This window comes from Oryx dammah, unplaced genomic scaffold (assembly GCF_014754425.2).
Source record: "Oryx dammah isolate SB20612 unplaced genomic scaffold, SCBI_Odam_1.1 HiC_scaffold_3, whole genome shotgun sequence".
NCBI lineage: Eukaryota > Metazoa > Chordata > Mammalia > Artiodactyla > Bovidae > Oryx > Oryx dammah.
In genome coordinates, this window is record NW_024070187.1 from 57,560,223 (window position 1) to 57,586,540 (window position 26,318).

At 40.5% G+C, this 26,318-nt stretch overlaps 1 protein-coding gene across 4 annotated transcripts; it reads right to left on the minus strand.

The window, feature by feature from the left end:
* Positions 1–939: 939 nt before the first annotated feature.
* TLR6 (toll like receptor 6) lies at positions 940–26,264 on the minus strand. 4 transcript variants are annotated; one of them, XR_005720684.1, is made up of 3 exons: positions 25,659–25,884; positions 1,234–3,892; positions 940–1,127 (listed from the first exon to the last, which is right to left on the minus strand). XR_005720684.1 is itself a non-coding variant. In XM_040238014.1 (2 exons), exons 1-2 carry the CDS (start codon positions 25,768–25,770, stop codon positions 1,431–1,433), a joined length of 2,574 nt encoding a protein of 857 aa, XP_040093948.1. In that variant the 5' UTR covers positions 25,771–25,884; the 3' UTR covers positions 940–1,430. The 4 variants fall into 4 exon arrangements, 3 of the variants coding, with proteins under 3 accessions (XP_040093948.1, XP_040093949.1, XP_040093951.1); XM_040238014.1 differs by having other exon boundaries at positions 940–3,892; XM_040238015.1 differs by lacking the exons at positions 940–1,127; positions 25,659–25,884 and adding an exon at positions 26,136–26,264 and having other exon boundaries at positions 1,390–3,892.
* Positions 26,265–26,318: the final 54 nt, after the last annotated feature.

Sequence of the window (26,318 nt, forward strand, 5' to 3'; positions counted from 1 at the left end):
GGTCACAAGTCAGGCAGTACCCCTCCCCTCCTTCACCCCGTTCCTCATTCCCATCCTCACAGCAGGTCCTGACAAGGGGCTCAACTTTTATTATAACTGCAAGGGGAGGTCATTAGAATTTTTTTAAGCAGGGGCATGGCTTAAAATAACTTCTATTTTAAGAACAATTCCTCTGATTGCTGTTTGGAGAAAGTATGAGGCAAGAGTAAAAAGCAGGGAGGCCAGTTAGGTTACTGTAGTCATACAGGTGAGAGATATTGGTGGCTTAGTCAAGACAGACATCCGGAAGTCAAGAAGAAATCCAAAGCCATCTCCCTACAGGTCTAGAACCTCTACTTAATGACTCTTTAATTACCATTTTTAATCCAAGCCTCTGAAGATGGGTAACATGAGTTGATAGTTACTGGCCTCTTTCTGCTATTTTTTAGTAAGTCCAACCTGGCTCTATCTAATATCTATTTAAAATGTGGTGATATTTACCACATTTTTGCAGTTTTGAGGCATTAACCAAAATTCTAATACAACCAGAAACTCCTATTCAATAATCAGTTATAAATAATTTTGGCTCTGAATTTCCTTGGCAAGCAGGAATCATGTCTTTAGCCTCAACAGCCTATAATATATATATATTTATATATAGTTGTTGCTTATTCACTAGTCACATCTGACTCTGCAATCCCATAGACTGTAGCCCACCAGTCTCCTCTGTCCATGGGATTTTCCAGGTAAGAAGACCAGAGCAGGTTGCCATTTCCTTCTCCAGGGGATCTTCCCAACCCAGGGATTGAACTTGCATATCCTGCTTGGCAGGCGAAATGTTAACCACTGAGCCACCTGGGAAGCCCCATATATATGTGTGTGTAAAATGTCATAAGTTGCCACTGATTAATTCTGTGTTTGTATAGCAAGGTCAAACATTTTGTAGAGTATTACTAGATGTGAAGATAAAAGGGTCTTTAATTTCTGTATCTGGTCTATTTTTTCCCAAAGTAGAGCAGGATGACAGAACTGACCCCAAGGCTGATGAAGAGCCACAGGACTCTCCAAGCACCATTGCATACAGTTCTGAGGCTGACTTTTTCCTTGTGGCCAGCAAGTCTCATAGACTCCTGCTCACACAAAATCCACTTGGGAAAGGAGAGAGAGGGGAAAGGTCCTTGAATGACTGAGCATTCATTTGACAGAGACTGTTTCAATTTGAAACAGAATGGTTAAACCAGAGAGACTGAGTACCTGTCATCAGCAAGTCTGAGCACTAGCTCAATCCCCAGCTTGGTTTCCAGTTGAGCTGAAACATGGTTTTCAGTAAGTCTTCCCTGCATTCATGGAAATAATGGAGGCAGCATCCAGAAATAATTTGAAACCAGTGTCCATCAGAATCCAAGTGAATGATGGTTTCTTAAATTGGATTTCAGATGTTTTATTTTTTTTTAACCTTTCACATCATCATTTTCAGTGACTAGTCTTAATTTAACATTAAAAGCAGCTCTAATATTAGCCCAAAAGAGTCCATGCTTGCCCTTCTCCTTGGGCCATTCCAAATAAGTTCTCTGTGCCATGAGAGCTCTTAGCTTGTGATATCTATCAGGAATGGTGTTCTGTGGAATGGGTTCCAGCAAGATCAGGATTAAGTTATCAGATCCTTCATGGAAGAGATTGTGGTGGGCAAAGTAGAGTTCATAATGGCACCACTCACTCTGGACAAAGTTGGGAGACAAGACAAAAATGGACTTGTAACTTTTCTCAATGCAGTTGATGATATTTTCCACGATGCTCTTGCCAGCAACAAAGTTTCTCTCATGGAGACAAATTCTTATATCTTCTTTTTCTAGACAAGGTACCAGTTCATTCTTCACCCAGGCAGAGTCATGTTCACTGTATGAAATAAAAGCATGGAACTGGAGAGTTCTTTGGCGTTCTTCCAAGGGTACATTCCTGGCCCTGCGCCGGGTCTGGGTCCACTGACACACCATCCTGAGGTACCAGGGCAGATCCAGGTAGATACAGAGGACAGTCACAGCAACAGCCAGCACCAGCCCAGGGACCACAATGGTGACAATCAGCAGGGCTGTGTTGCAGGATAGCTCAGATACGTGGAAGTCCTTTAGAGGGGTTCCCTTGTAGCTTTCTGGATAGTCACACTTATAAGACTCAGGCCAGCCCTCTACCACGTCACTTGATACTTGGCTTACACTTTGGATAAACTCTCTTAGCTCACAGGAACATTGGAATGGATTGTTCCCTGCTCTGAGGGACCTAATCTTCTGGCAGCTCTGGAAGAAATCAGCTGATGGATTGGAAATTGAATTATAGTCAATGATCAGTATGGAAAGGCTGCTAAGGATACCACATCCAGGAAGGTGGGCTAAAGAATTGGAAGCAAGGTTGAGTTCTTGCAAAGTTTCTAGACCAGTGACATCTTTAGGGATGCTCCTTATTCTGTTATTGTGAAGATCAAGAACCTTGATCCGAGGAGGTAAACATCTGAAAACAGAGTCAGTGAGGGCATTTGAAGATAAATTTAACACCACTATACTCCCAACCCAAGTGCAATTTCCATTACGTCTGTCATATTCCAAAGAATTCCAGCTAACATCCAGTGTTTCCAAAGAAAGCATACCCTTAGTCATGAGACTTGTTTTGAAAAGGTCTTTTAATTCATTCTTTTGTAAAATAAGTGTCTCCAATCTAGTTAAAGTGTCACAATTTTGAAAGACACTATCTGTTAAAGCATTCTGGGTAAAGTTCAAAAACTTAAATGTGCTTGGTTCCTGAGGACAAAGCATGTGTATAAAGGGTGTGTCTGATATGGTTAACATCGGAATGTTCATCTCAGAAAACACTGTGTATAATGCTGTCTGTGAAAAAATAAAAACTTTGTTTGTAACATATTCTATTTTCAATGCCTTCAATGTCGTTTTATAATAAGTAAAAACTTCTTCATCAATGCTTTCAACTATTGTTAAATTGTAAATATTGAGATATTCTACAGGTTTAGGCCAAAGGAACTGAAAAACTTTAACCAAACATTTCCAAGTTGTTTCCATATGGTTGAGGGTAAAATTTAATAAGCTTGGTCTTCCAGTGAGTCCTGATAAAAATTTAAGTAAAACTTGACAATTGCCATCATTCACTTTAATATTAGTCAGTTGTAAGCACCCTAAACTATTCACTGATATCTTCACTTGGACAGAGAAAAAGCTATTTGGGTGAAAAACAAGGTGAAGTTTCTTTGTATTCAGAATTTGAAGACTTTCTTTCTTATTTTCTTTCATATAATAATCTTCCAAATCCAGAAGGATGCAACTTAGGTGCAAGTGAGCAACAGGTAGTAGATCTAATTGTTTTAACTTTGTAGCACTTAATCCTAAGAAATTCAGCTGGGTCAAGTTGCCAAATTCCTTACAGATGGGCAGGGCATCGAAGTCATTGAATGAGAGGTCTAAATGCTTGAGACTCGTGGTGATTGGATGGCAGGATATCTTCTGCAACTGATTGTGAGATAAATCCAAATATTCCAAATCATGGTTGAACTTGAAAATACTAATATCAAGGCCCTGGATTCTATTATGGGAAAGTCTCAGAACTTTCAGCCCTGAGAGAAAGCTGACATCAGACAGGTGAAGCTCAGATATGTTGTTTTGAGACAAGTCTAAGACTTTGGTTTTTGGTGGCAGGTCTTTGGGAACATGAACAAGGCTTCTTTTTGACATGTCTACCACAAATTCACTTTCATCAGAGAACTGGATCATGGTTCCAAATACTAAGGCCACAATGTAAACAAAATGACAGCTTCTGATAGGAGATTCTTTGTCTTTGATCATAGCGTTGAAGTGACTATCTCCCGGAGGGTTGCTGCTGATCTTCAGAACATCCTGATGTGCATCCAATTCTAGAAATATAATATAGGTTAAGATGTATAAACATTGCCTGATTACTCTCAATCCTCAGCTTACTAAACATGAAATCTCAACGAGTTCTTCATTTACTATCAGGATCATTTCTGATTCCATAATTTAATGTGCCTTTTTTTTTTCCAGTTATGCAAGTTGCTGGTGCCAGGAAAGGCAATGAAGACCTTGTTATCAAAGAACTGTGGTTGTGTGTTCCACTCAGGAGCCTGTCTTTGTTTACTCCAACTCAGAACTTTCTCAGGGCTGAAGCAGCCTCCTGGACAGTGTTTGGAAACCCTAAAGGCATGTACACTACCCACAGCCACCTGGAGCCAGGGACAAGGGATGGGGCAGGCAGCACATATACCAAAACCAGAAAGAAAGAAGCTAGGAAAGAAGATACAGGGGAGTAAAAAGGCTTCAGACAGCTCCATGTACACCAAGCAATGGAGAAGACCACAGACACGTCCAGGTCTGGATGCACGCTCAGAGAAGACCTGAAAAAATCCTAAACTTCCCCTTCTGGTTGACTTTTAGGCTCTGTGCAAGGGGAAAGAAGTAAAGGTTAAGTCAGAGTTGTAAACAGCCTGACAAGCCCTGAAGAAGTGTTTCAACACAGTGCCAATATGCAAAGATCAGGTGTTTTTTTGTTTTGTTCTGTTTCCCCAGATGTTTAAGAAAACCTCTGCCAAATCACTAGCTGACCACTAAGCCAAGGGAACTGAGAATTCAATGGCCACACACAGGAAGGAAAACAGTCTTTACAAAAATAATTTAGAAACATCATTAAACATCGTTCTTCCCTGGTGGTCCAGTGGTTAAGAATCCACCTGCCAATGCAGGGGACAGGAGTTTGATCCTTGGTCTGGGAAGGTCCCACATGCCCCGAGGCACCTAAGCCGGTGTGCCAGAACTTCTGAGCCCGAGTGCCGATACTGCTGAAGCCAGGGCACCTAGAGCCTGTGCTCCTCAACAAGAGAAACTCCCACAATAAGATGCCACAACTAGAGAGCCTATGTGCAGCAAGAAGATCCAGCAGAACCAAAACTAAATAAATAAAAATGTAAAAAAAAAAAAAATCCCCCAAAGAGGGGGCATATAAGTACATATAGCTGATTCACTTTGCTGTACAGCAGAAACTAATACAACATTGTAAAGCAACTATACTCCAAGAAAAAAAAAGATTATTAAACAAACAAATATACCTCACAGCAAGCAGCAACAACAAACCCTAGGAAAGAGGAAAATCTGACTTACCACATTCTAGTATTTCTAGAGTTACCACATTATAATATTCAAACTGTCTGGCTGAAGAAAATAAGCTTGAGGTATGTGGACAAAAAAGAAAGCACTGTCCATCCACAGGGAAAAAAATTAAAAGAACAAACTTAGAGAATGGACACTACCCAACTTCAAGTCTTACATAAAGCTATAGCTATCAAGACAGTGTGGTACTGATAAAAGAATGGACAGACAGATCAATGCTTCAGAGAGACAGCTCAAAAATATACCCACACAAATATAGTCAGCTGATCTTTGACAAAGAAGCAAAGAAAAATCAGTGAAGAAAGGCTAGTCTCTTTAACAAACAGTAATGGAACCACTAGACATTCTACACGCAAAAAGAGAAAAAAAAAAAAGACGGTCTAGCTCAAGATAGATGATAGAGCTAAATGTAAAATACAAAACTATAAAATTTCTAGAAAATAATATAGGGTAAAATCTAGGTGACCATGAATTTGGCAGTGACTTAAGACACAACATCTAAAGCACAATCCATGAAAGAAAAAAATGTTAAATTGGACTTCATTAAAATTAAAATTTTCTGCTTTGCAAAAGACACTATTCAGAACATGAAAAGACAAGCCATAGACTGGGAGAAAATATCTGCAATACACACATCTGATAAAGAACTTGTACCCAAATTAAACGAAGAAAAACTCAACAAAATATAAACAATGCAATTTAAAAATGGGCAAAAGATATTTCACCTAGAAGATATACAAGTGGCAAATAAGGACATGAAAAGGTAGTCAATACCACATATCATCAGGGAACTGAAAATTAAAACACCAGTGAGGAACTACTACATCCCTATTAGAATGGCCAAACAATCCTGAAACAGCACTAAATGTTGGTGAGGATATGGAGCAACAGGGACTTTCATTAACTGTTGAAATTTAAAAAGGCACAGACACTTTGGGAGACAGTCTGACAGTTTTTTTACTTAAAGCGAAACATGGCCTCACCATATGATCACCAGCAATCACACTCCTAGGTATTAACCCAAATGAACTGAAAATCTATGTCCACACAAAAACCTGCAGGTGGATGTTGACTGCTTTATTCATAACTGCCCCCAAACTGAAAGCAACAAGATGTCCTTCAACAAGTAAAAAAGGTAAACAAGCTGTGGTACATCCATCCAATGGATTGTTATTCAGCAACAAAAAGAAATAACCTGTCGAGCCATGGAGGAACCAAAATTCAGACTGCTAAGTGAAAAACTCAATCAGAAAAGGCTACCAACTGTACAATTCCAACTCTCTGACGTTCTGGAAAAGGCAAAACTAAAGAGGCATTAAAGGATCAGTGGTTGACAAGAGTTAGAGGGAGGGATGAATAGGCAGAGCACATTGGATTTTTAGGCCACTGAAACTACGTCCATGTGGTATTATAATGGCGGATATATGATATTATGCATCTGTCAAAACCTATAGGACAATACAACACAAAGATTGAATCCTAATGTAAAGTATCAGTTCAGTTCAGTTCAGTCGCTCAGCCGTGTCCGACTCTTTGCGACCCCATGAATTGCAGCACGCCAGGCCTCCCTGTCCATCACCAACTCCCAGAGTTTACTCAAACTCATGTCCATTGAGTCAGTGATGCCATCCAGCCATCTCATCCTCTGTCATCCCCTTCTCTTCCTGCCTTCAATCTTTCCCAGCATCAGGGTCCTTTCAAATGAGTCAGTTCTTCACATCAGGTGGCCAGAGTATTGGAGTTTCAGCTTCAGGATCAGTCCTTCCAATGAACACCCAGGACTGATCTCCTTTAGGATGGACTGGTTGGATCTCCTTGCAGGCCAAGGGACTCTCAAGAGTCTTCTCCAACTCCACAGTTCAAAAGCATCAATTCTTCGGTACTCAGCTTTCTTTATAGTCCAACTCTCACATCCATACATGACCACTGGAAAAACCATAGCCTTGACTAGACGGACCTTTGTTGGCAAAGTAATGTCTCTGCTTTTCAATATGCTATCTAGGTTGGTCATAACTTTCCTTCCAAGGAGCAAGTGTCTTTTAATTTCATGGCTGCAGTCATCATCTGCAGTGATTTTGGAGCCCCCCAAAATAAAGTCTGACACTGTTTCCACTGTTTCCCCATCTATTTCCCATGAAGTGATGGGATCAGATGCCATGATCTTCGTTTTCTGAATGTTGAGCTTTAAGCCAACTTTTTCACTTTCCTCTTTCACTTTCATCAAGAGGCTTTTTATTTCCTCTTCACTTTCTGCCATAAGGGTGGTGTCATCTGCATATCTGAGGTTATTGATATTTCTCCCGGCAATCTTGATCCAGCTTCTGCTTCTTCCAGCCCAGCATTGGGAAAACCACTAGACCATTCAGGTATGACCTAAATCAAATCCCTTATGATTATACAGTGGAAGTGAGAAATAGATTTAAAGAACTAGATCTGATAGACAGAGTGCCTGATGAACTATGGATGGAGGTTTTTGACATTGTACAGGAGACAGGGATCAAGACCATCTCCATGGAAAAGAAATCCAAAAAAGCAAAATGGCTGTCTGGAAAGGCCTTAAAAATAGCCGTGAGAAGAAGAGAAGTGAAAAGCAAAGGAGAAGAAGAAAAAGATTTCCATTTGAATGCAGAGTTCCAAAGGATAGCAAGAAGAGAGAGAAGAAAACCTTCCTCAGAGATCAATGCAAAGAAATAGAGGAAAACAACATAATGGGAAAGACTAGAGACCTCTTTAGGAAAATTAGAGTTACCAAGGGAACATTTCCTAGAAAGATGGGCTCGATAAAGGACAGAAATGGTATGGACCTAACAGAAGCAGAAGATATTAAGAAGAGGTGGCAAGAATACACAGAAGAACTGTACAAAAAAGATCTTCACGACCAGATAATCACGATGGTGTGATCAATCACCTAGAGCTAGACATCCTGGAATGTGAAGTCAAGTGGGCCTTAGAAACCATCACTATGAACAAAGTAGAGGTGATGGAATTCCAGTTAAGTTATTTCAAATCCTGAAAGATGATGCTGTGAAAGTGCTGCACTCAATATGCCAACAAATTTGGAAAACTCAGCAGTGGCCACAGGACTGGCTGGAAAAGGTCAGTTTTCATTCCAATCCCAAAAAAGGCAATGGCAAAGAATGCTCAAACTACCACACAATTGCACTCATCTCACACGCTTGGTAAAGTAATGCTCAAATGTAAAGTATCAGTTCAGTTCAGCCGCTCAGTCATGTCCGACTCTTTGCGACCCCAAGAATCACAGCACACCAGGCCTCCCTGTCCACCACCAACTCCCGGAGTTCACTCAAACTCACGTCCATCGAGTTGGTGATGCCATCCAGCCATCTCATCCTCTGTCATCCCCTTCTCCTCCTGTCCCCAATCCCTCCCAGCATCAGAGTCTTTTCCAATGAGTCAACTCTTCGCATGAGGTGGCCAAAGTATTGGAGTTTCAGCTTTAGCATCAGTCCTTCCAATGAACACCCAGGACTGATCTCCTTTAGGATGGACTGGTTGGATCTCCTTGCAGTCCAAGGGACTCTCAAGAGTCTTCTCCAACATCACAGTTCAAAAGAATCAATTCTTCAGTGCTCAGCTTTCTTCATAGTCCCACTCTCACATCCATACATGACCACTGGAAAAACCATAGCCTTGACTAGACAGACCTTAGTCGGCAAAGTAATGTCTCTGCTTTTTAATATGCTATCTAGGTTACAGATGTTAGTTAATAATATATCAATATCAGTTCATCAATTATAATAAATATACCACTAATGCAAAATGCTGTAATAGGGAAAATTGTGTCAAGTGAAAAAAGAGACATTTGGGAATTCTCTAACCTATTTACTCAAATTTTCTATAAACCAAAAACTGCTCTAAAAAATAAAGTCCATTAATTTAAAAAAAAGGAGAAGAAAAGAAGTCAATAGAAACTGTCCCTGAAGAAGCACATGTACTGATTTGCTTGACAAAGTCTTTAAATCATTTGTCTTAAAAGTTAACTACATGACCATGGTCTGTTTTCACTGGACTCAGAATACTTTATTTCTCTTTCAAAGGACAGTCCTCTTATCCCCTCAAAATGTTTTACTGGTCAGTTTAATCATCTAAAATTATTCAAAAGGGTAAACAAGGAGCTACTGTCAGAAACTACAGACATTCTTGAGTCTACATCAGTATTCAATTTGGTACTACTTCAGCCATCTGCTGCAACCAGTGAAACCACCCCTGCCCATGGGTGAAGGGTTAACAAATCCATTTCTCTCCTTATTCATGGACTAATCTGATCTCTTTTCTGAAAACCTGAAACATGGGGAATGTCAGCTGTGTTCTCAGAAAAAAGCACTTCTGGTAAAGATGACTGTTTAAGGGACTCCCCTGGTGGTCCAGGGTATAAAACCCTATACTCCCAATGCAGGGGGCACAGGTTCAATACCTGGTCATGGAACTAAGATCCCACATACCACACCTGACGTGCCACAACAAAGACTCAGCATGGCCAATGCAAGTAATTTAAAAAATATGACCACTGAATAGTAAATAGCATCCAGGCTGAAAGAACTGTGTGTGAACTATAAATACCATGTAGGAAGCCTGAGCTCTATTTCCTCTCCTGTATCTTTCTTAGTAAAGTGGGACCAAGTGTTGCCTGGGCTTCCCAGGTGGCACTAGTGGTTAAGAACCCACCTGCCAATGCAGGAAATGTAAGAGATACAGGTTCCATCCCTGGGTGTGGTAATGCCCTGGAGAAGGAAATGGCAACCCATTCCAGTATTCTTGCCTAGAAAATCCCAGGAACAGAAAAGCCTGAAAGGTTACAGTCCATAAGGTCACAAAGAGTTGGACATGACTGAATCGATGGAGCATGCACGCAAGTGTGGCCTATTGGAGTTTGTGCATCTGAATTTTGAGATGAGCCTGAGAGGTCCTCTGGGTGAGTGTTGCAGATCCATGCCAACAGTGGGCAAGATCTTCAGATCCTCAACTCAATTTGGCTAAAGTAATCTGAAATGAAAAGGATGGGGAGGAAGGTGGTTGACAAGTCTCTGAGGGCTGATTGGAAGGCCCATCCACCAGCAGCTTGACCCCTATATGTCTATGGCATATGACAGGGGGTGAATCCTTTTATGAGGGTAGATGAAAATGTGAGAAATGAGAGTTGGACCATAAAGAAGACTGAGCACTGAAGAACTGATGCTTTCTAATTGTGGTGGTGGAGAAGACTCTTGAAAGTCCCTTGGACTTTAAGGAGATCAAACCAGTCAATCCTAAAGGAAATCAACCCTGAATAGTCATTGGAACAATTTATGCTGAAGCTGAAGCTCCAATACTTTGGCCACCTGATGCGAAGAGCTGACTCATTGGAAAAGACCCTAATGCTGGGAAAGATTGAAGGCCAGAAGAGAAGGGGATGACAAAGGATAATATGGTTAGATAGCATCACCAACTCAAAGGATGTGAATTTGAACAAATTCCAAGAGATAGTAGAGGACAGAGGAGCCTGGTGTACTGAAGTCTATGAGGTCCCCAAGAGTCAGCCATGACTTAGTGGCTGAACAACAACAGATGAAGATAGAAATGAGGCCATGTTTATGTTACAAGAAAGAACTACTTACACTCTCTAACTCCATGAACTAGACTTCACAAAAACTAGCTGTAGCTGGCCTGGCAGAGATAAAGCTACACTGTGTGGAGCCATTTGAGAAGATACAGTTAATACAGGCCAGCCTGGCATTGATGACTAGCTGAGGGGTGGAGGCAGGTGCACCAGCCCACAGACCCCCTGACTGCAACTGAGACAGAGGCGTGACACCGAAGGTCAAGCAAGAAGCCAATCCCAGCAATTCAGACACACTCACGAGTCTGTGCCACTCCAGCTCTGATCTGCACAGAAAAATACCTATGGGCACCCACAGGGAATAAGAGTTGGCCAGGACAGACCAGGACTCACAGCCACCTACCTCCCACAGCAGCATCCTGAGAAAAGTGGTGGCAGTTGTGATGGTCACAGAGCAGCCTCCTACAGCTACACTAGAATGCCCACACCTGCCTGGAACCACCTACAGGCAGAGGCTAGCAGTGCCTTCACAGACCCACAAGGGGCAGCTGATATAACACACACACTCTGCTCTTTCCATTCACAGGAAAATGTTTTTAGTTATAGAATCTTATTTTCAGACATAATTCCCATACAAATGGGTATGGGTTTTTCCAATTCACATTAGACCAGAAGCACCAAATTCAGAGAGGCAGGATTTGGCACTTGATAATCTGGAATCATTTCAAATCCTGAAAGATGATGCTGTGAAAGTGCTGCACTCAATACGCCAGCAAATTTGGAAAACTCAGCAGTGGCCACAGGACTGGAAAAGGTCACTTTTCATCCCAATCCCAAAGAAAGGCAATGGCAAAGAATGCTCAAACTACCGCACAATTGCACTCATCTCACATGCTAGTAAAGTAATGCTCAAAATTCTCCAAGCCAGGCTTTAGCAATACGTGAACCGTGAAGTTTCAGATGTTCAAGCTGGTTTTAGAAAAGGCAGAGGAACCAGAGATCAAAATGCCAACATCCGCTGGATCATCGAAAAAGCAAGAGAGTTTCAGAAAAACATCTATTTCTGCTTTATTGACTAGGCCAAAGCCTTTGACTGTGTGGATCACAATAAACTGTGGAAAATTCTGAAAGAGATGGGAATACCAGACCACCTGACCTGCCTCTTGAGAAACCTATATGCAGGTCAGGAAGCAACAGTTAGAACTGGACATGGAACAACAGACTGGTTCCATATAGGAAAAGGAGTACGTCAAGGCTGTATACTGTCACCCTGCTTATTTAACTTCTATGCAGAGTACATCATGAGAAATGCTGGGCTGGAAGAAGCACAAGCTGGAATCAAGATTGCCGGGAGAAATATCAATAACCTCAGATATGCAGATGACACCACCCTTATGGCAGAAAGTGAAGAGGAAATAAAAAGCCTCTTAATGAAAGTGAAAGAGGAGAGTGAAAAAGTTGGCTTAAAGCTCAACATTCAGAAAACGAAGATCATGGCATCTGGTCCCATCACTTCATGGGAAATAGATGGGGAAACAGTGGAAACAGTGTCAGACTTTATTTTGGGGGACTCTAAAATCACTGCAGATGATGACTGCAGCCATGAAATTAAAAGACACTTACTCCTTGGAAGAAAAGTTATGACCAACCTAGATAGCATATTCAAAAGCAGAGACATTACTTTGCCAACAAAGGTCCGTCTAGTCAAGGCTATGGTTTTTCCAGTGGTCATGTATGGATGTGAGAGTTGGACTATAAAGAAAGCTGAGCGCCGAAGAATTGATGCTTTTGAACTGTGGAGTTGGAGAAGACTCTTGAGAGTCCCTTGGCCTGCAAGGAGATCCAACCAGTCCATCCTAAAGGAAATCAGCCCTGGGTATTCTTTGGAAGGAATGATGCTAAAGCTGAAACTCCAGTACTTTGGCCACCTCATGCGAAGAGTTGACTTACTGGAAAAGACTCTGATGCTGGGAGGGATTGGGGGCAGGAGGAGAAAGGGACGACAGAGGATGAGATGGCTGGATGGCATCACTGACTCGATGGATGTGAGTCTGAGTGAACTCCAGGAGTTGGTGATGGACAGGGAGGCCTGGCGTGCTGCGATTCATGGGGTCGTAAAGAGTCGGAGATGACTAAGCGACTGAACTGAACTGAACTGAATCTGGAATCATCAAATTCCTACAGTTGACATGCTGATAAAACAGGAGATGATAGAGAAATGTTAAAAAGTATATTGAAGGAATCAGAAGGCACGTTAGAATAAAGTGGGTGCATATAAAAGAGAACAGTCTTCCCAGGGCCCAGAAAGTCTCACCCTACTCCAGTGGATGACAGACATTGCCTCTCAAGACAACAATGCAGAGTGAATGAGAAAAGATGACCTGGTTGAGAAGAGGCAGGTGTATGACCCCATGGACTCAATATTTGCTACCAGGACAAGGGGCTAGAACTTCAAAGCTTCCTCAAATCCCATTTAGGGTCTGATATCCACACAATAAGCATCTAGGAGGCCCCAGGGGACCAGAGCAGGCAACCACATTTCTTAAGTAGGATCCTGTGTAGCTAGTATAACTGAGAACAGATTTTGACCACTTGTTGTTCAGTTTTATTAACAAAAAGATCTACTGTTCATTACTGGAGGGTATGCTGGACAATGCAAAATAATTAAGAGATGAGTAGTTTCAATAAGTCGTACTTTGGAAGAGTAAAACTCTTCCTGGTTGGGGAAATTTCATTACAAACTGGCACATAGTAATGAAAAGTCCCTCCCTGCTCCTCCAGTACAGCATTTCCCAATTGCCCATCAGTACAGTCATATTTTGGAGAAGGCAATGGCACCCCACTCCAGTGTTCTTGCCTGGAAAATCCCATGGACAGAGGAGCCTGGCAGGCTGTAGTCCATGGGGTCGCTATGAGTCAGACACGACTGAGTGACTTCACTCTCACTTTTCACTTTCATGCATTGGAGAAGGAAATGGCAATCCACTCCAGTGTTCTTGCCTGGAGAATCCCAGGGACGGGGGAGCCTGGTGGGCTACCATCCATGGGGTCGCACAGAGTCGGACACGACTGAAGTGACTTAGCAGCAGTAGCAGCAGCAACAGTCATATTTATGTCTACAAAATAAACTATTAAAGTCACTTTTTAAAATGTTCTAAAGATTCTCTGGATCAAGAAAACCACATTTTCAATTATAAACATTAAAAATGGTGAGAGTCAACAGGGTGATGGGCACTTGCTCTAGCCACCATCTCTTGCCCTAAATCCCCAAAACGATGTAATACACACACATATAAAATCAGAAGGGGAAGTGTTTAAGGGAACTGAAACCAAGAGAAGTCTCTGAAATCCACAAACAGATCGAACTATGACAGACAATACTAGCCTTCCAGAGATGTCTACTTCCTAATCCCAGGATTTGTAAATATGCTGTTACACGGAAACAGGGATTTAAAGCTGCAGGTAGCATTAAGGTTGCTAATCAGTAGATCTTAAAATTTACACGAGTGGGCCCAATGCAATCGCAAGTATCTTTAGAAGTGGAAGACAGAGGCAGAAGAGGTCAGAGTGGTGTGATAGGAGGACATGACCTCCCTTGAAGAAGGGGGCCATGAGCCAAAGTATGCAGGCAGCCTCTAGAAGCTCAAAAAGGCAAGTAAGTGGATTCTCCCCCAGAGCCTCCAGAAGCAATGCAGACTAGCCAACACCTTAATTTAAACCCAGCAAGACCAACGTCGGACTGCTAGCCTACAGAACTGTAAAATGGTAAAGCTTGCTTTTTAAGCTACTAAGTTTGTGGTAATTTGTTACAGCAGCAAAATAAAATTAATACCGACTAGTTTGGTCCACCCCTCCAACAAGCAGGCTGTGAAGACAGATCAACAAGCAGTTATATATAAGCATCCCTGGTGGCTCAGATGGTAAAGAATCCGCCTGCAATGCAGGAGACCCAGGTTCAACCCCTGAGTCAGGAAGATCCCTTGCAGAAAGGAATGGCTACCTTTCCTTGCCTGGAGAATCCCAGGGACAGAGGAGCCTGGAAGGCTATAGTCCATGGGGTCACAAAGGGTCGGACTGAGGGACTCCTATCTAACTATCACAATTTGGGTTGCACAAGTAAGAAGCATGACATTTTCACAAAGTAAACACCGTGACAGAAAGGAACCAAACACAAAATATGAGAGACATTAACACCCAAGGAGACAGAGGTAAAAGAGAAAAACGGGCATTTATAATAGACAGCTATCCTCAGAGAGAAAACTCTAAAAAAGAATGGAGTAGGAGTCATGAAGATTAGAACCTTGATAACTGAAATGGAAGATTTACTGTATGAGGTGAATTGCAGAGTGGCACTGTTAATGTAACAATGAGCGAGAGAGAAGACCAAGGAGAGGCGCTTCCCCAAAATGCAGTCCAAGAAGCCAAAGAGATTAAATAGACAAAAGAAATGCTAAAAAAACGTGGAAGACAGACTCGCTACATTACGAAAGCACAGACTCTACGCTCTGAAAAAGAAACTGACTCAAAAACATTAGGAATCAAAAAGGAGCACTTTGAAAAGAAAGTACAAAGTGTATTGCTAAATCCTAATACAGATTGAAGGAAATGTCAGTGTTTAAATTGTTTAAATGTAAATTGCCAGTATTAACAAGGGGGTTAGTGGATAGTGGAGGGAGAGGGAGAGAGTGGACCAAAAGCATGTTACAATCCTTGCCTGACTGAGAAGAAGCTATATATACCAAGTAACTCAATATTCTGTTAGAAAAATATGTAAGTTTAAGTATGTATATTATAAAATTAAGAGTAATTATTATAAAATACAAATAAAAGAGATACACTCCAACTATTTGGTAGCAGGGAAAAGATCAGATATGAGAAACCCTATTCAATCTTGCTCTGTGCTGAAGAAATAATACACGATGATTAATTCAGATGTTTTGGGTTTGTGAAAGTGAAGTCGCTCAGTCCGACTCCTAGCGACCCCATGGACTGCAGCCTACCAGGCTCCTCCGTCCATGGGATTTTCCAGGCAAGAGTACTGGAGTGGAGTGCCATTGCCTTCTCCCACAATAAACCATAATTGTGTAAAATAACCTAATTTGTATACTTTTCCTAAGTCAGGTCTACATTACCCTCTCCTTATCTCACTTTTTTCCTCCTAAGCAACCTGACCCCTACCCCAAGTGCAGGTGTCAGATTCCTAAAAAGTCTGGAGGAAAGCTATGAAAAAATCAGGAGGCATGCAGGTTTGTGGAAGAAACCAGCCAACCGGTTCAGAGAAATACTTGCACTGCCAGCTTTATGGTGCAAAATGTAGAGTGAGAAGCGATTACATCTCAGGAAAATTTCCAGTGTGGTGAGGAGTTGGCTGAGATGCAATTAACCATGACTTATTATTAGCAAATCCATGACAATAACACAGCAATGGATTCAAGGAAAAAAACAGATGAGCATCTCCATAGACGTTAAAAATTTACTTGATAAAATTCAGCATTCATCTTTGACTAAAAACATGTTAATTAAAGTATACATGCAAAAGATACTTCTAAAACTTGATAAAGAATATATCAAGTATCTGACTTAAACCAATATCCTACTCCCAAAGCATTCCATGAGGGTCAATGTCAAGGATGCCCACTACTTCCTAAAAATGTTTATTTACTTACTTCTCTGCACCGGGTCTTAATTGCTGCATGCAGGATCTTTAGCTGTAGCATGCGAACTCTTCAGTTGCCGAATGAAGAGGCTGAAGTCTCAGTCATTGGACCACCAGGGAAGTCCCTCAAGGATCCCCACTATTATTTAACACTGTTCTACAAGTTCTAGCCATTGTAATGAAGGGGGTAGGGGATGAGAGATAGGAATATTGGAATGGAGGAAACAAAATTATTGTTATTTTTAATTATATGATTGTCACTCTGGAAAATCCAAGAGAAGTAATTGAAAATCTGTTAGAACCAGTAAAAGAGTACAATACAGGGGCCAGTACAAAATAAATTATTTTTTAAAAATCTGTCCAAAATAGCAAGCAGATTGTCAAATAAATTATGGTATCTCCATACAATGAAACACTACTGTGTGGCCTTTAAAAATAATGAAAATCTAACTCCATGGAAAACTGCTCACTATATATATATGTGACAAAAGTAGTTTACTTATAAAATGTACAGCAGTTAATATGTATACATACATATGGAAAACTATAAGATACATATCAAGATATTAACAGTGGTTATTTCTGCATGGTAAAATTTTAAGAGGGGTTTATTTTCCTTTTAGTTGTTCCCTGTATCTTTCAAATTTTGGACGTTTAAAATTAAGGAGAGCACATTATTTGCTCAGAAAATTTACCCCTTCAAAATCAACAGTGAATAATATGACTAACGTCCAATTTCACAAAAATTAAAATCATATTAAATAAAAAAATATATAACATCTAAATGAAACTTGTTATATTAGACTGAATCTTATTTTAGACAGACCTGCTGTAAAAGTTACCTGAGTAACAAGTGGAGAGAGGATTTTAAGAGGGACCAGGCATTAGAGTCTGTTAATATATAATATAAATATATATTATATATATAATATATAATATAATGTCATATGGATACTTTAGGAAAATGTACTTCTTTTAGGGATACAGAATGAAGCATTTAGAGATGAAACATCACCATGTCTATAATTTATGATATTTAAGTATAAAAAGATAAAGTGAATCAAATGGGATTTTTTTCTTAAATATTTTTTAAAGTCATGATTATTTTCACCTGCCAAATTGGGAAAATTCGAAAATATAATACCCAATGTTGGCAGGTGGGACTAAAATGAGAACTCTCATTTAATTCTGGCAGGAATGGAAAATTAGTACAACTTTTCTGAAAAGCAACTTGGTTATATAGATAAATTCCTTAAAAATATGCTTACCTTTATTTTAGCAATTCTACTTCTCAAAATTTCTTCTAAAGAAATACACATAAAAATATTACTATGAGGATGCTCATCAGGATGAAAAACTGAAAAAAAAAATCATAATGACTAAGTATAGAAAATTGTTTAATCAATTATGGTACACCCATACTATGGAATGGTATATGCAGCCATAAATACTGCAAAATAAATAAAAGAATACAAAATTGTGTGCATAGTAGGACTCTAGTTTTATTAAATATGATTAAAATCTAACATATACACAACGCCTGGGGGAAAAAAGAATGGAAAGAAATAAACAAAATGCTAATAGCGATTACCTCTAGATCTCTTAAATCATAAATGAATTTAATTTTTTCTCGTAACTTTTGTATATTTCCAAAATTTCTAATTTTGAACATCTTTTATAACTTGAAAGACCTGTCTGAAAATATAGCTAATATTAAAGAAACACACTTGTATTATTTGTGTGGGAAAAGAGAGAGAGGGAGGGAGAGAGACTTTCTTCCTCGTGATAGATAACTGACATCTCTGAATGAGAACCCACTCAAACGTCTCTGGATGGTGTCTGCGTTCAGGGGCCTGAAACATAGCAGCTATGTGGGAAAGTTGATCAGCTTCCCTTATATCACCCTGCCTCCAAAACACAAAGGTTCCTCCTGGATCATTTATACCCTCATGCGGTTCCTAGTGTTTACATTTAAGCCAAGAGTTTCTCTAGGAGAAAAAAAGAAGGGGAAAAAAAGTGAGATGAAAGAACGGAAGATTAGAGAGCTCACAGCTTTTTTTTTTTTTTAAGGAAGTGAAAGAGACAAAAGGTTAAAAAATTTTTTTTTTCTTTAATCCATCAAATGAAAGATGGGGGGAGACAGATGCAAGACGCTCTGTATCAAGAAAAAAAAGTGGATAAGATCTATGATAATCAAAACTATGAAAAATCAAGACCAGAAAAACTTGAGATTCCATAATCAAATCAACAAATATGCAAGAGAAATATGTTTTATTTGTCAAAGTTTGGGTAAGAAAGTTAAATAAGGCAAGTTCGGGGCCAGTCACTGCCACTTCCTTCATTTAATAACTTAGCTGAGTGTAGTACGTGCCGGCCCTCCCCCAGACCTTCAATGCTGGGGCGTATAAATACGAATAGCACAAGCTCAATCCCTGCTTTCAAATGCTTATAAATAAGTGACAGACAAAAATAAATGATTCCAGACCGTGTTACAGCGAGAATCAAACACTCATGTCTACTATAAAAACATATAACATGTGATAGGATAGGTGTCATGGAACCAGGAAATCGTGAAAAGACAAGGTAGTAGACAAAAACGGAAGAAAGCAATAACATGTTAGCTTTTTTCCCCTTAAATATGACAAGTGTTAGTTATTTCTGTATCTTTCAAGGTAGCCATATCTTCGTCTTTCTTGTATAACAGAAAGAATGTTTGCAACATTCAAAAAAAAAAATCACCTTAAAATCATTTTGCAAAAACTTAACCTATTTCCTATACAACCGCTAGCATTTTCTAGCTTATTTGAAGTAATTATTCCATAATTTGTAAAAGCCACAAAAAATCTTACTTACCAAGATTTCTTTCTCAGGAGAGAAAATAACTTCTAAAGGTACGGAAAAAGAGTTTGACAAAATGCAAGTCCTCAGTCTAAGTAAAGCAGTATCATAGAAACGGTTTTGCGCCATCTGTCGTACTTTGCTGTAATTACTCCTGCACACGAATTTCCCTTCTAAGGTCCTGAGCAAAGCACATGGATCAGTAGGTTTTTCTGAGCTACAGACTTAAACAGTAATCAAAATTTTAAATTTATATCATCACCCAGCTAATAACAATGTCAATGTGAAGAAAAATGTTTTTTTAAGAGAATATTTATCTGTAAGAGTTTGCAACCTGCATGTTAAATTGTCACCACAGTGGAAAGTTATTCAGCTTAGCCTGTTTTATCACCATATTTAATATTTCCAAAATAATTGCAACTACCATGATTAAGCAATTTTGGAGCATTATTTTAGCGACCTGTGAGACTAAAATAAAATAACCTTAGGTTCCAGAACTGGTTTTTTAAAAAATCAGCTTTTAAGAAAGTTTAATAGTTAGCACACCTGGGGGAAATTGCATTCTGTTTCTCCACGTTCTGACCAACATTTGGTTTGGCTAGATGTTTTCATTTTTAATTCTAGAAAAATAAATAATAGTGAGATCCTGCAGGACTGATTAAAAATTAATTTCCTAAAGGCTATTTAGAATAATTTAGAGTGATATAAAAAAAGGTTGATGATACAAAAAGAGGATGTCCAGTTAACAAGATACTTCAGGCATCCAGATACCTTATTTCCAAGACGCTCCCTTAAATGAGGTTCTGTAAGGAACTGAACACGTGAGTTAAAGTCATTCTATAATTAATCCCAGTCTTTGGCATTAATTCCCATCATTAAAAAAATAAGTTAAGACCCTACTGTCTGATCCACAACAAAGTTGGACATCAGAGTAAGAATCACTTCTGCTTTCAGCAGGAAAGGAAAGGCCAGCTTCTTGCAATTCATTCTTACTCATCAAACATAACGGGAAGCCTTTGCAGGCTGAGGGAGGATCAGCAAGGAGTGGCTGGATCTTTGCTAAATGAGTGGAAGAGATGGCTAGAGAGGAATGGGTCTCTGACCCTTGGAAACCAGCTTTGTGAAACAGAGGAGAAAGGAACCAACTATGGGTTTGAGGGAATTTCAAAGAACATGGGACCAAAGTATTTAAGAAATATGCACACACACATCACTGCTGATGTGGTCACATCACATGGTGACAAAATGTTTGTGCGGTTTGGTGACAAATGCTCATTAGGGTATTGCATAATAACACCGGTTTCCAGGAACAAGGAGGCTATTCTGAGGCTGTTATGATTCTGAGAAATGTCTTTAAGGAGATGACAAAACCCACAAAATTCAGGTGATATGGAAGATGGCATGACAGTGGAACAAACAGACAATGCTGGGCAGAAGTCCTCCCGTGGCTGTGCCCTAGCTGTGTGGCCCTGGGCAAGTGACTTAACCCCAAAGACTCCATTTGTTCATTCATAAGATGCGAGTGCTTATGAGTTTTTCTGACTTCCCTGGTGGCTCAGCCATTAAAGAATCAGCCTGCAATGCGGGAGAACTGAGTTCAGTGCCTGGGTTGGGAAGATCCCCTGGAGGAGGGAATGGCAACCCACTCCAGTGTTCTTGCCTAAGAATCCCACGGACAGAGAAGCCTGGTGGCTATGATCCATGGGGTCACGAAGAGTTGGACACGACTGAGCGACTAACACGTATGAGTTTTAGGCAAGACAATAATAAAAAGTGGCTGAAATAGTGATTGCCCAAGAAGACAAGTCATTATAGTAAAGAGTTTTGGAATTCTATGCAAGTCTTACATTTTTTATACTGAGGTGGAAAGACTTCAGGATATACTGTTAAATGAAGAAAAGCAAAGAAAAGAAGAATAGGAGAGTGTGACAGCATTTGAATAAAATCTGGTCCCTCAGACACCTGCATAGGTTATCTTTTTGCCAGGAGAAAGACATACACAAAGGAGACACACATAAACACAGAGAGAAAGGAACAGACCAGGTGAAAACAGAGGCAGAGACTGGAAGTCTGCAGCCACAGCCACGGAATGCCCAGAGCCACCAGAAGCTAGCAGCCCTGTCAGCACCTTGATTTTGGATTTCTGGCATCCAAAAGTGTGAAAGAATCAATTTCTCTTGTTTTAAACCACCAATTTGTGGGAATATTTTATGGCAGCCACAGGCATCTAACACAAGGGTCAACATAGTTATGCTAACATCTGCATAAAAATCTTTTTTTTTCTGCTGCTGCTGCTAAGTCGCTTCAGTTGTGTTCGACTCTGCGCAACCCCATAGACGGCAGCCCACGAGGCTCCCCCGTCCCTGGGATTCTCCAGGCAAGAACACTGGAGTGGGTTGCCATTTCCTTCTCCAATGCACGAAAGTGAAAAGTGAAAGTGAAGTCGTTCAGTCGTGTCCGACTCCTGGAGACCCCATGAACTGTAGCCCACCAGGCTCCTCCATCCATGGGATTGTCCAGGCAAGAGTACCAGAGTGGGTTGCCATTTCCTTTTTTTCTGAGGGGATATTTAAAAAGCTGTTACCTTTGAGCAGAAGAACCAAGGAAGGGAGATATTTTTTACTCTTCCTTTTATACTCTTCTGTCCTGCATTAATGTCTTTGCTATGTACATGCATTACTTTTATTTTTAAAAAACAAAATAGCATTATAGGAGGATAAGTAAAATAGTCTAAAACCAGCAAATATACTGTCTGCATACAGAAGCAAAGCATTACTTTAGTGATTTTTGCTCTTTGAAAAAACTTTCTCTAAAATCAATAAATAAATATCACCTACCAACAGCTTGGAAATAAATTATATGAAAATGATCAATATCATAAAATATACAAACCACTAGAAATAAAACTGATAACTCAAATATTAATATTAAAACCAAAATCTGCTGAATTTTTTTTAAAGCCACATTCCAAGAGAAACTTGCAACACAAAAAGATTAATTTTAGAAATATATAAAAAGTTCCCATAAATCCATATTAAAATGACTAACAAACCCAACCAGGGGCGGTGGAATGCAAAGGATATAAACAAATGGATAACCTTCAGACAACTGAGAGACACCATTTACACCCCTTTGAGGGAAAAAATTAAAATATCTATAATATCCCCTTTGAACTGTGTGGTGCTGGAGAAGAGTCTTGAGAGTCCCTTGCACAGCAAGGAGATCAAACCAGTCCATCCTAAAGGAAATCAATTCTGAGTATTCATTGGAAGGACTGATGCTGAAGCTGAAGTTTCAATATTTTGGCCACCTGATACAAAGATCGGACTCATTGGAAGAGACCCTGATGCTGAGAAAGACTGAGGGCAGGAGGAGAAGGGGATGACAGAGGACGAGATGGCTGGATGGCATCCCTGACTCAATGGACATGAGTTTGAGCAAACTCCAAGAGAAAATAAAGGACGGGGAACCCCGGTGTGCTGCAGTCCAGGAGGTCACAAAGGGTTGGACACAACTGAGCGACTGAATAGCAACGAACGTAATACCCCCAATGTTGGTCAGAATGTAACAACAGGAGCTCTCACATATGTCCAGAGATCCTGACTTAAGCAGTCTGGGATGGAGTCGGCCATCAGTATTATTTTGAAAATTCTTCAGGTGATTCTACTCCAACCCAGTGAGGATCAGAGACCCTGAGATCTAAATGCCAGACTCTGCTCTTCTTTACACCAGAAATCCTTGAAAGAGTTGTTTCACTCACTGTCTCTAATTATTCTCCTCCCATTCTCTCAAACCCCCTCAATGCAAGAATCCTTCCCTTCAGCTCCAGAGAAACAACCTTTGTGAAGGTCACCAATGACCTGCCAAATCCAAAGGTCAAGTCTCAACTTTCATCTTAACTACCAGCAGCATTTAACACAGTTAGAAGGATACGAGACGTTTTCTTACTTGATTGCTGGAGGAATCAGGCATCCTGACTTCAGACTATACACAAAGCTACAGTAATCAAAATGGTATGATACTGGCACAAAAACAGAAATATAAATCAATGGGACAGAATAGAAAGCCCATAAATAAACCGACACACCTATGGTCAATTAATCTATGACAAAGGAGGCAAAACTATACAATGGAAAAAAAAACAATCTCTTCAATAAATGGTGCTGGGAAAACTGAACAGCTATATGTAAGGAATAGGAAATTAGAACATTCTTTAACACCATACACAAAAATAAACTCAAAATGGATTAAAAACCTATATGTAAGACCAGATACTATAAAACTCTTAGAAGAAAACATAAGCAGAACACTCTTTACATAAATTGCGGCAATATCTTTTTCAAGCTGTCTCCTAGAGTGATGGAAATAAAAACAAACAAATGGGACCTAATTAAACTCAAAAGTGTTTACACAGCAAAGGAAACCATAAACAAAATGAAATGACAACCCACAGAGTGGGAGAAAATATTTGCAACCAACAAGGGATTAGTCTCTAAAATTTACAAACAACTAATGAGGCTCACGGTGAAGAAACCTGAGCGCTGAAGAATTGATGCTTTTGAACTGTGGTATTGGAGAAGACTCTTGAGAGTCCCTTGGACTGCAAGGAGATCCAACCAGTCCATCCTAAAGGAGATCAGTCCTGGGTGTTCATTGGAAGGACTGATGGTGAAGCTGAAACTCCAATACTCTGGCCACCTCATGCGACGAGTTGACTCATTGGGAAAGACTCTGATGCTGGGAGGGATTGGGAGCAGGAGGAGAAGGGGACGACAGAGGATGAGATGGCTGGATGGCATCAATGACTCGATGGACGTGAGTTTGGGTGAACTCTGGGAGTTGGTGATGGACAGGGAGGACTGGCGTGCTGCGATTCATGGGGTCACAAAGAGTCGGACATGACTGAGTGACTGAACTGAACTGAACTGAATGAGGCTCAATTAAAATAAATAAATAAGAAGACCTAAACAGACATTTTTCCAAAGAAGACATATAGCTGACCAAGAGATACATGAAAAGACATTCAACATTGCTAATTATTAAAGAAATGCAAAGCAAAACTATAACTAGATGTCATGTCACATCAGTCATTATAGCCATCATCAAAAAATCTACAAAGAATAAATGCTGGAGGAGGTGTGGAGAAAAGAGAACCCTCCTACACTGTTGGTAGGAATGTAAATTGGTACAGTCACTATGGAGAACTATAGGGACGTTCCTTAAAAAACTAAAAATAGAACTATCATAGATCCAACAATCCCACTCCTGGACATATATCTGGAAAAAAACGTGGTTTGAAAGGCTACATGTACCCCAATGTTCATTGCAACCTTGTTTACAATAGCCAAGACATGGAAGCAACCTAAATGTCTACAGATGACTAGATAAAGAAAATGTGGGTAATGGAATATTACTCAGCCATTAAAAAGAATGAAATAATGCTATTTGCAGCTACATAGATGGACCTAGACATCATCATATTAAGTGAAGTCAGACAGAGAAAGACAAATATAGTGGTGCGTATATGTGAAATCTTTTAAAAATTGTACAAATGAACTTTTTTTCTTTTTTTTCAAAACAGAAACAGATTCACAGACTTTGAGAACAAACTTATTGTTGTGGGAGGGAGGAGGGGGATAGATTAGGAGTTTGGGATTGATCTATATAAAATAGATAATCGACGAGGCGCTACTGTATAGCACAGGGAACTGTGCTCAATATTCTGTAATAACCTGAATGGGAAAGAATTTGAAAAAGAATAGATACAGGAATGTGTATAACTGAATCGCTTTGCTATACACCTGAAACTAACACGACATTGTTAACTGACTATACTCCAATATAAAATAAAAATTTTAATTAAAAAACGGGTGTGTGGGGGGGTGGAATGCCTGATTGCGCTGTTGCCTTTCAGCAGGGTAGAGAGGGGCAGGTTTGGCAAAGGAACTTGCTATACCCTATGCTAAGTCGCTTCAGTTGTGTCCGACTCTTTGCGACCCTGCGGACTATAGCCTGCCAGGCTCCTCTGTCCATGGAACTTTCCAGGCAAGAATACTGGAGTGGGTCCGGTTGCCATGCCCTCGTCCAAGGCTTTTTCCGGACCCAAGGATCCAACCGGTATCTCTAATGCCTCCCGCATCAGCAGGTGGGTTCTTTGACCCAAGGCACACATAAGTCACAGGCACGGTGTCTGTGGTACACCGAAACACACCTGGAATACAAGTTGCTAACACCACTGAAGAACTCAGAAAAAAATAACTGCTTTCAACATTAAAATCTCCTTTTTATATAAAAATACATATACTCTATATTCACAAGAATAGATTTATACTGTACATGCGCTCTTCTAAGTTTTCCCTGCCCTCACTTAATATTCGGCTATGGCCCGCCTTCCTTCCATATCAACAAACTGGACATAGAGTTATAATTTCTAACGACTACAGCATACCTGGTCGTTTGAAGTTACTAAACATTACTTCACCAATCTTTTGTTGGGAGGACAGTTTATTTCCGGGTTGTTTTCTGTGGCGTAAGCGATCACAGTCAACACCCTCGGACATACATGTGTGTACAGTTGACTTTATTTAGTACACAGTCGCAGATGTGGAATTCCTGGGCCAATGCTAACACATTTGAATTTTGATCCACGTTTCCAAACTGGCCTTCTAGAAAGTGTTTTTATTCGGCTGACTGGTTTTAAATCAGATGACACTCTCACAAACAGGGTAAGGGAAAGCTATTTAAAGCACCATGCGGGGGGTGTGGGGGCGGTGGCGGAGGAGTGGGATCGAAAACTCTGACTGAACTTGAGCAATCCCTTCCTGGTTTAACTGCGCAGTTTCCTGGGCGCTTTTAAAGGAAGGAAAGGGAACAGGAGAGCCCCAAGATCCGCCCCGGGCGGGGGGGGGGCGCCCCTCCAGCTCACCAGGCGGCACGAAGTTCGGAAAACCCAAGTTTCCGATGGTTGGTCGGAAATGCGGCCGGGACCCGCATCCTCGAGCCCCGCAGCCCGGGTGAGGGGGGGCCCGGACCTCCGCCGCGCTCGGGCCGGGCCGGGGCCACGGGGGCGGGGCCCTGGTGGGGCCGCGGGGGCGGGGCCCTGGTGGGG

Excerpts from the sequence above, each read along its gene's own strand:
- TLR6 (XM_040238014.1), bottom strand. The coding sequence starts at position 25,770 with ATGTCCGAGGGTGTTGACTGTGATCGCTTACGCCACAGAAAACAACCC. Across the intron at positions 3,893-25,658 it reads TAGTAACTTCAAACGACCAG|AATTGGATGCACATCAGGAT; the intron begins GTATGCTGTAGT and ends TTATATTTCTAG.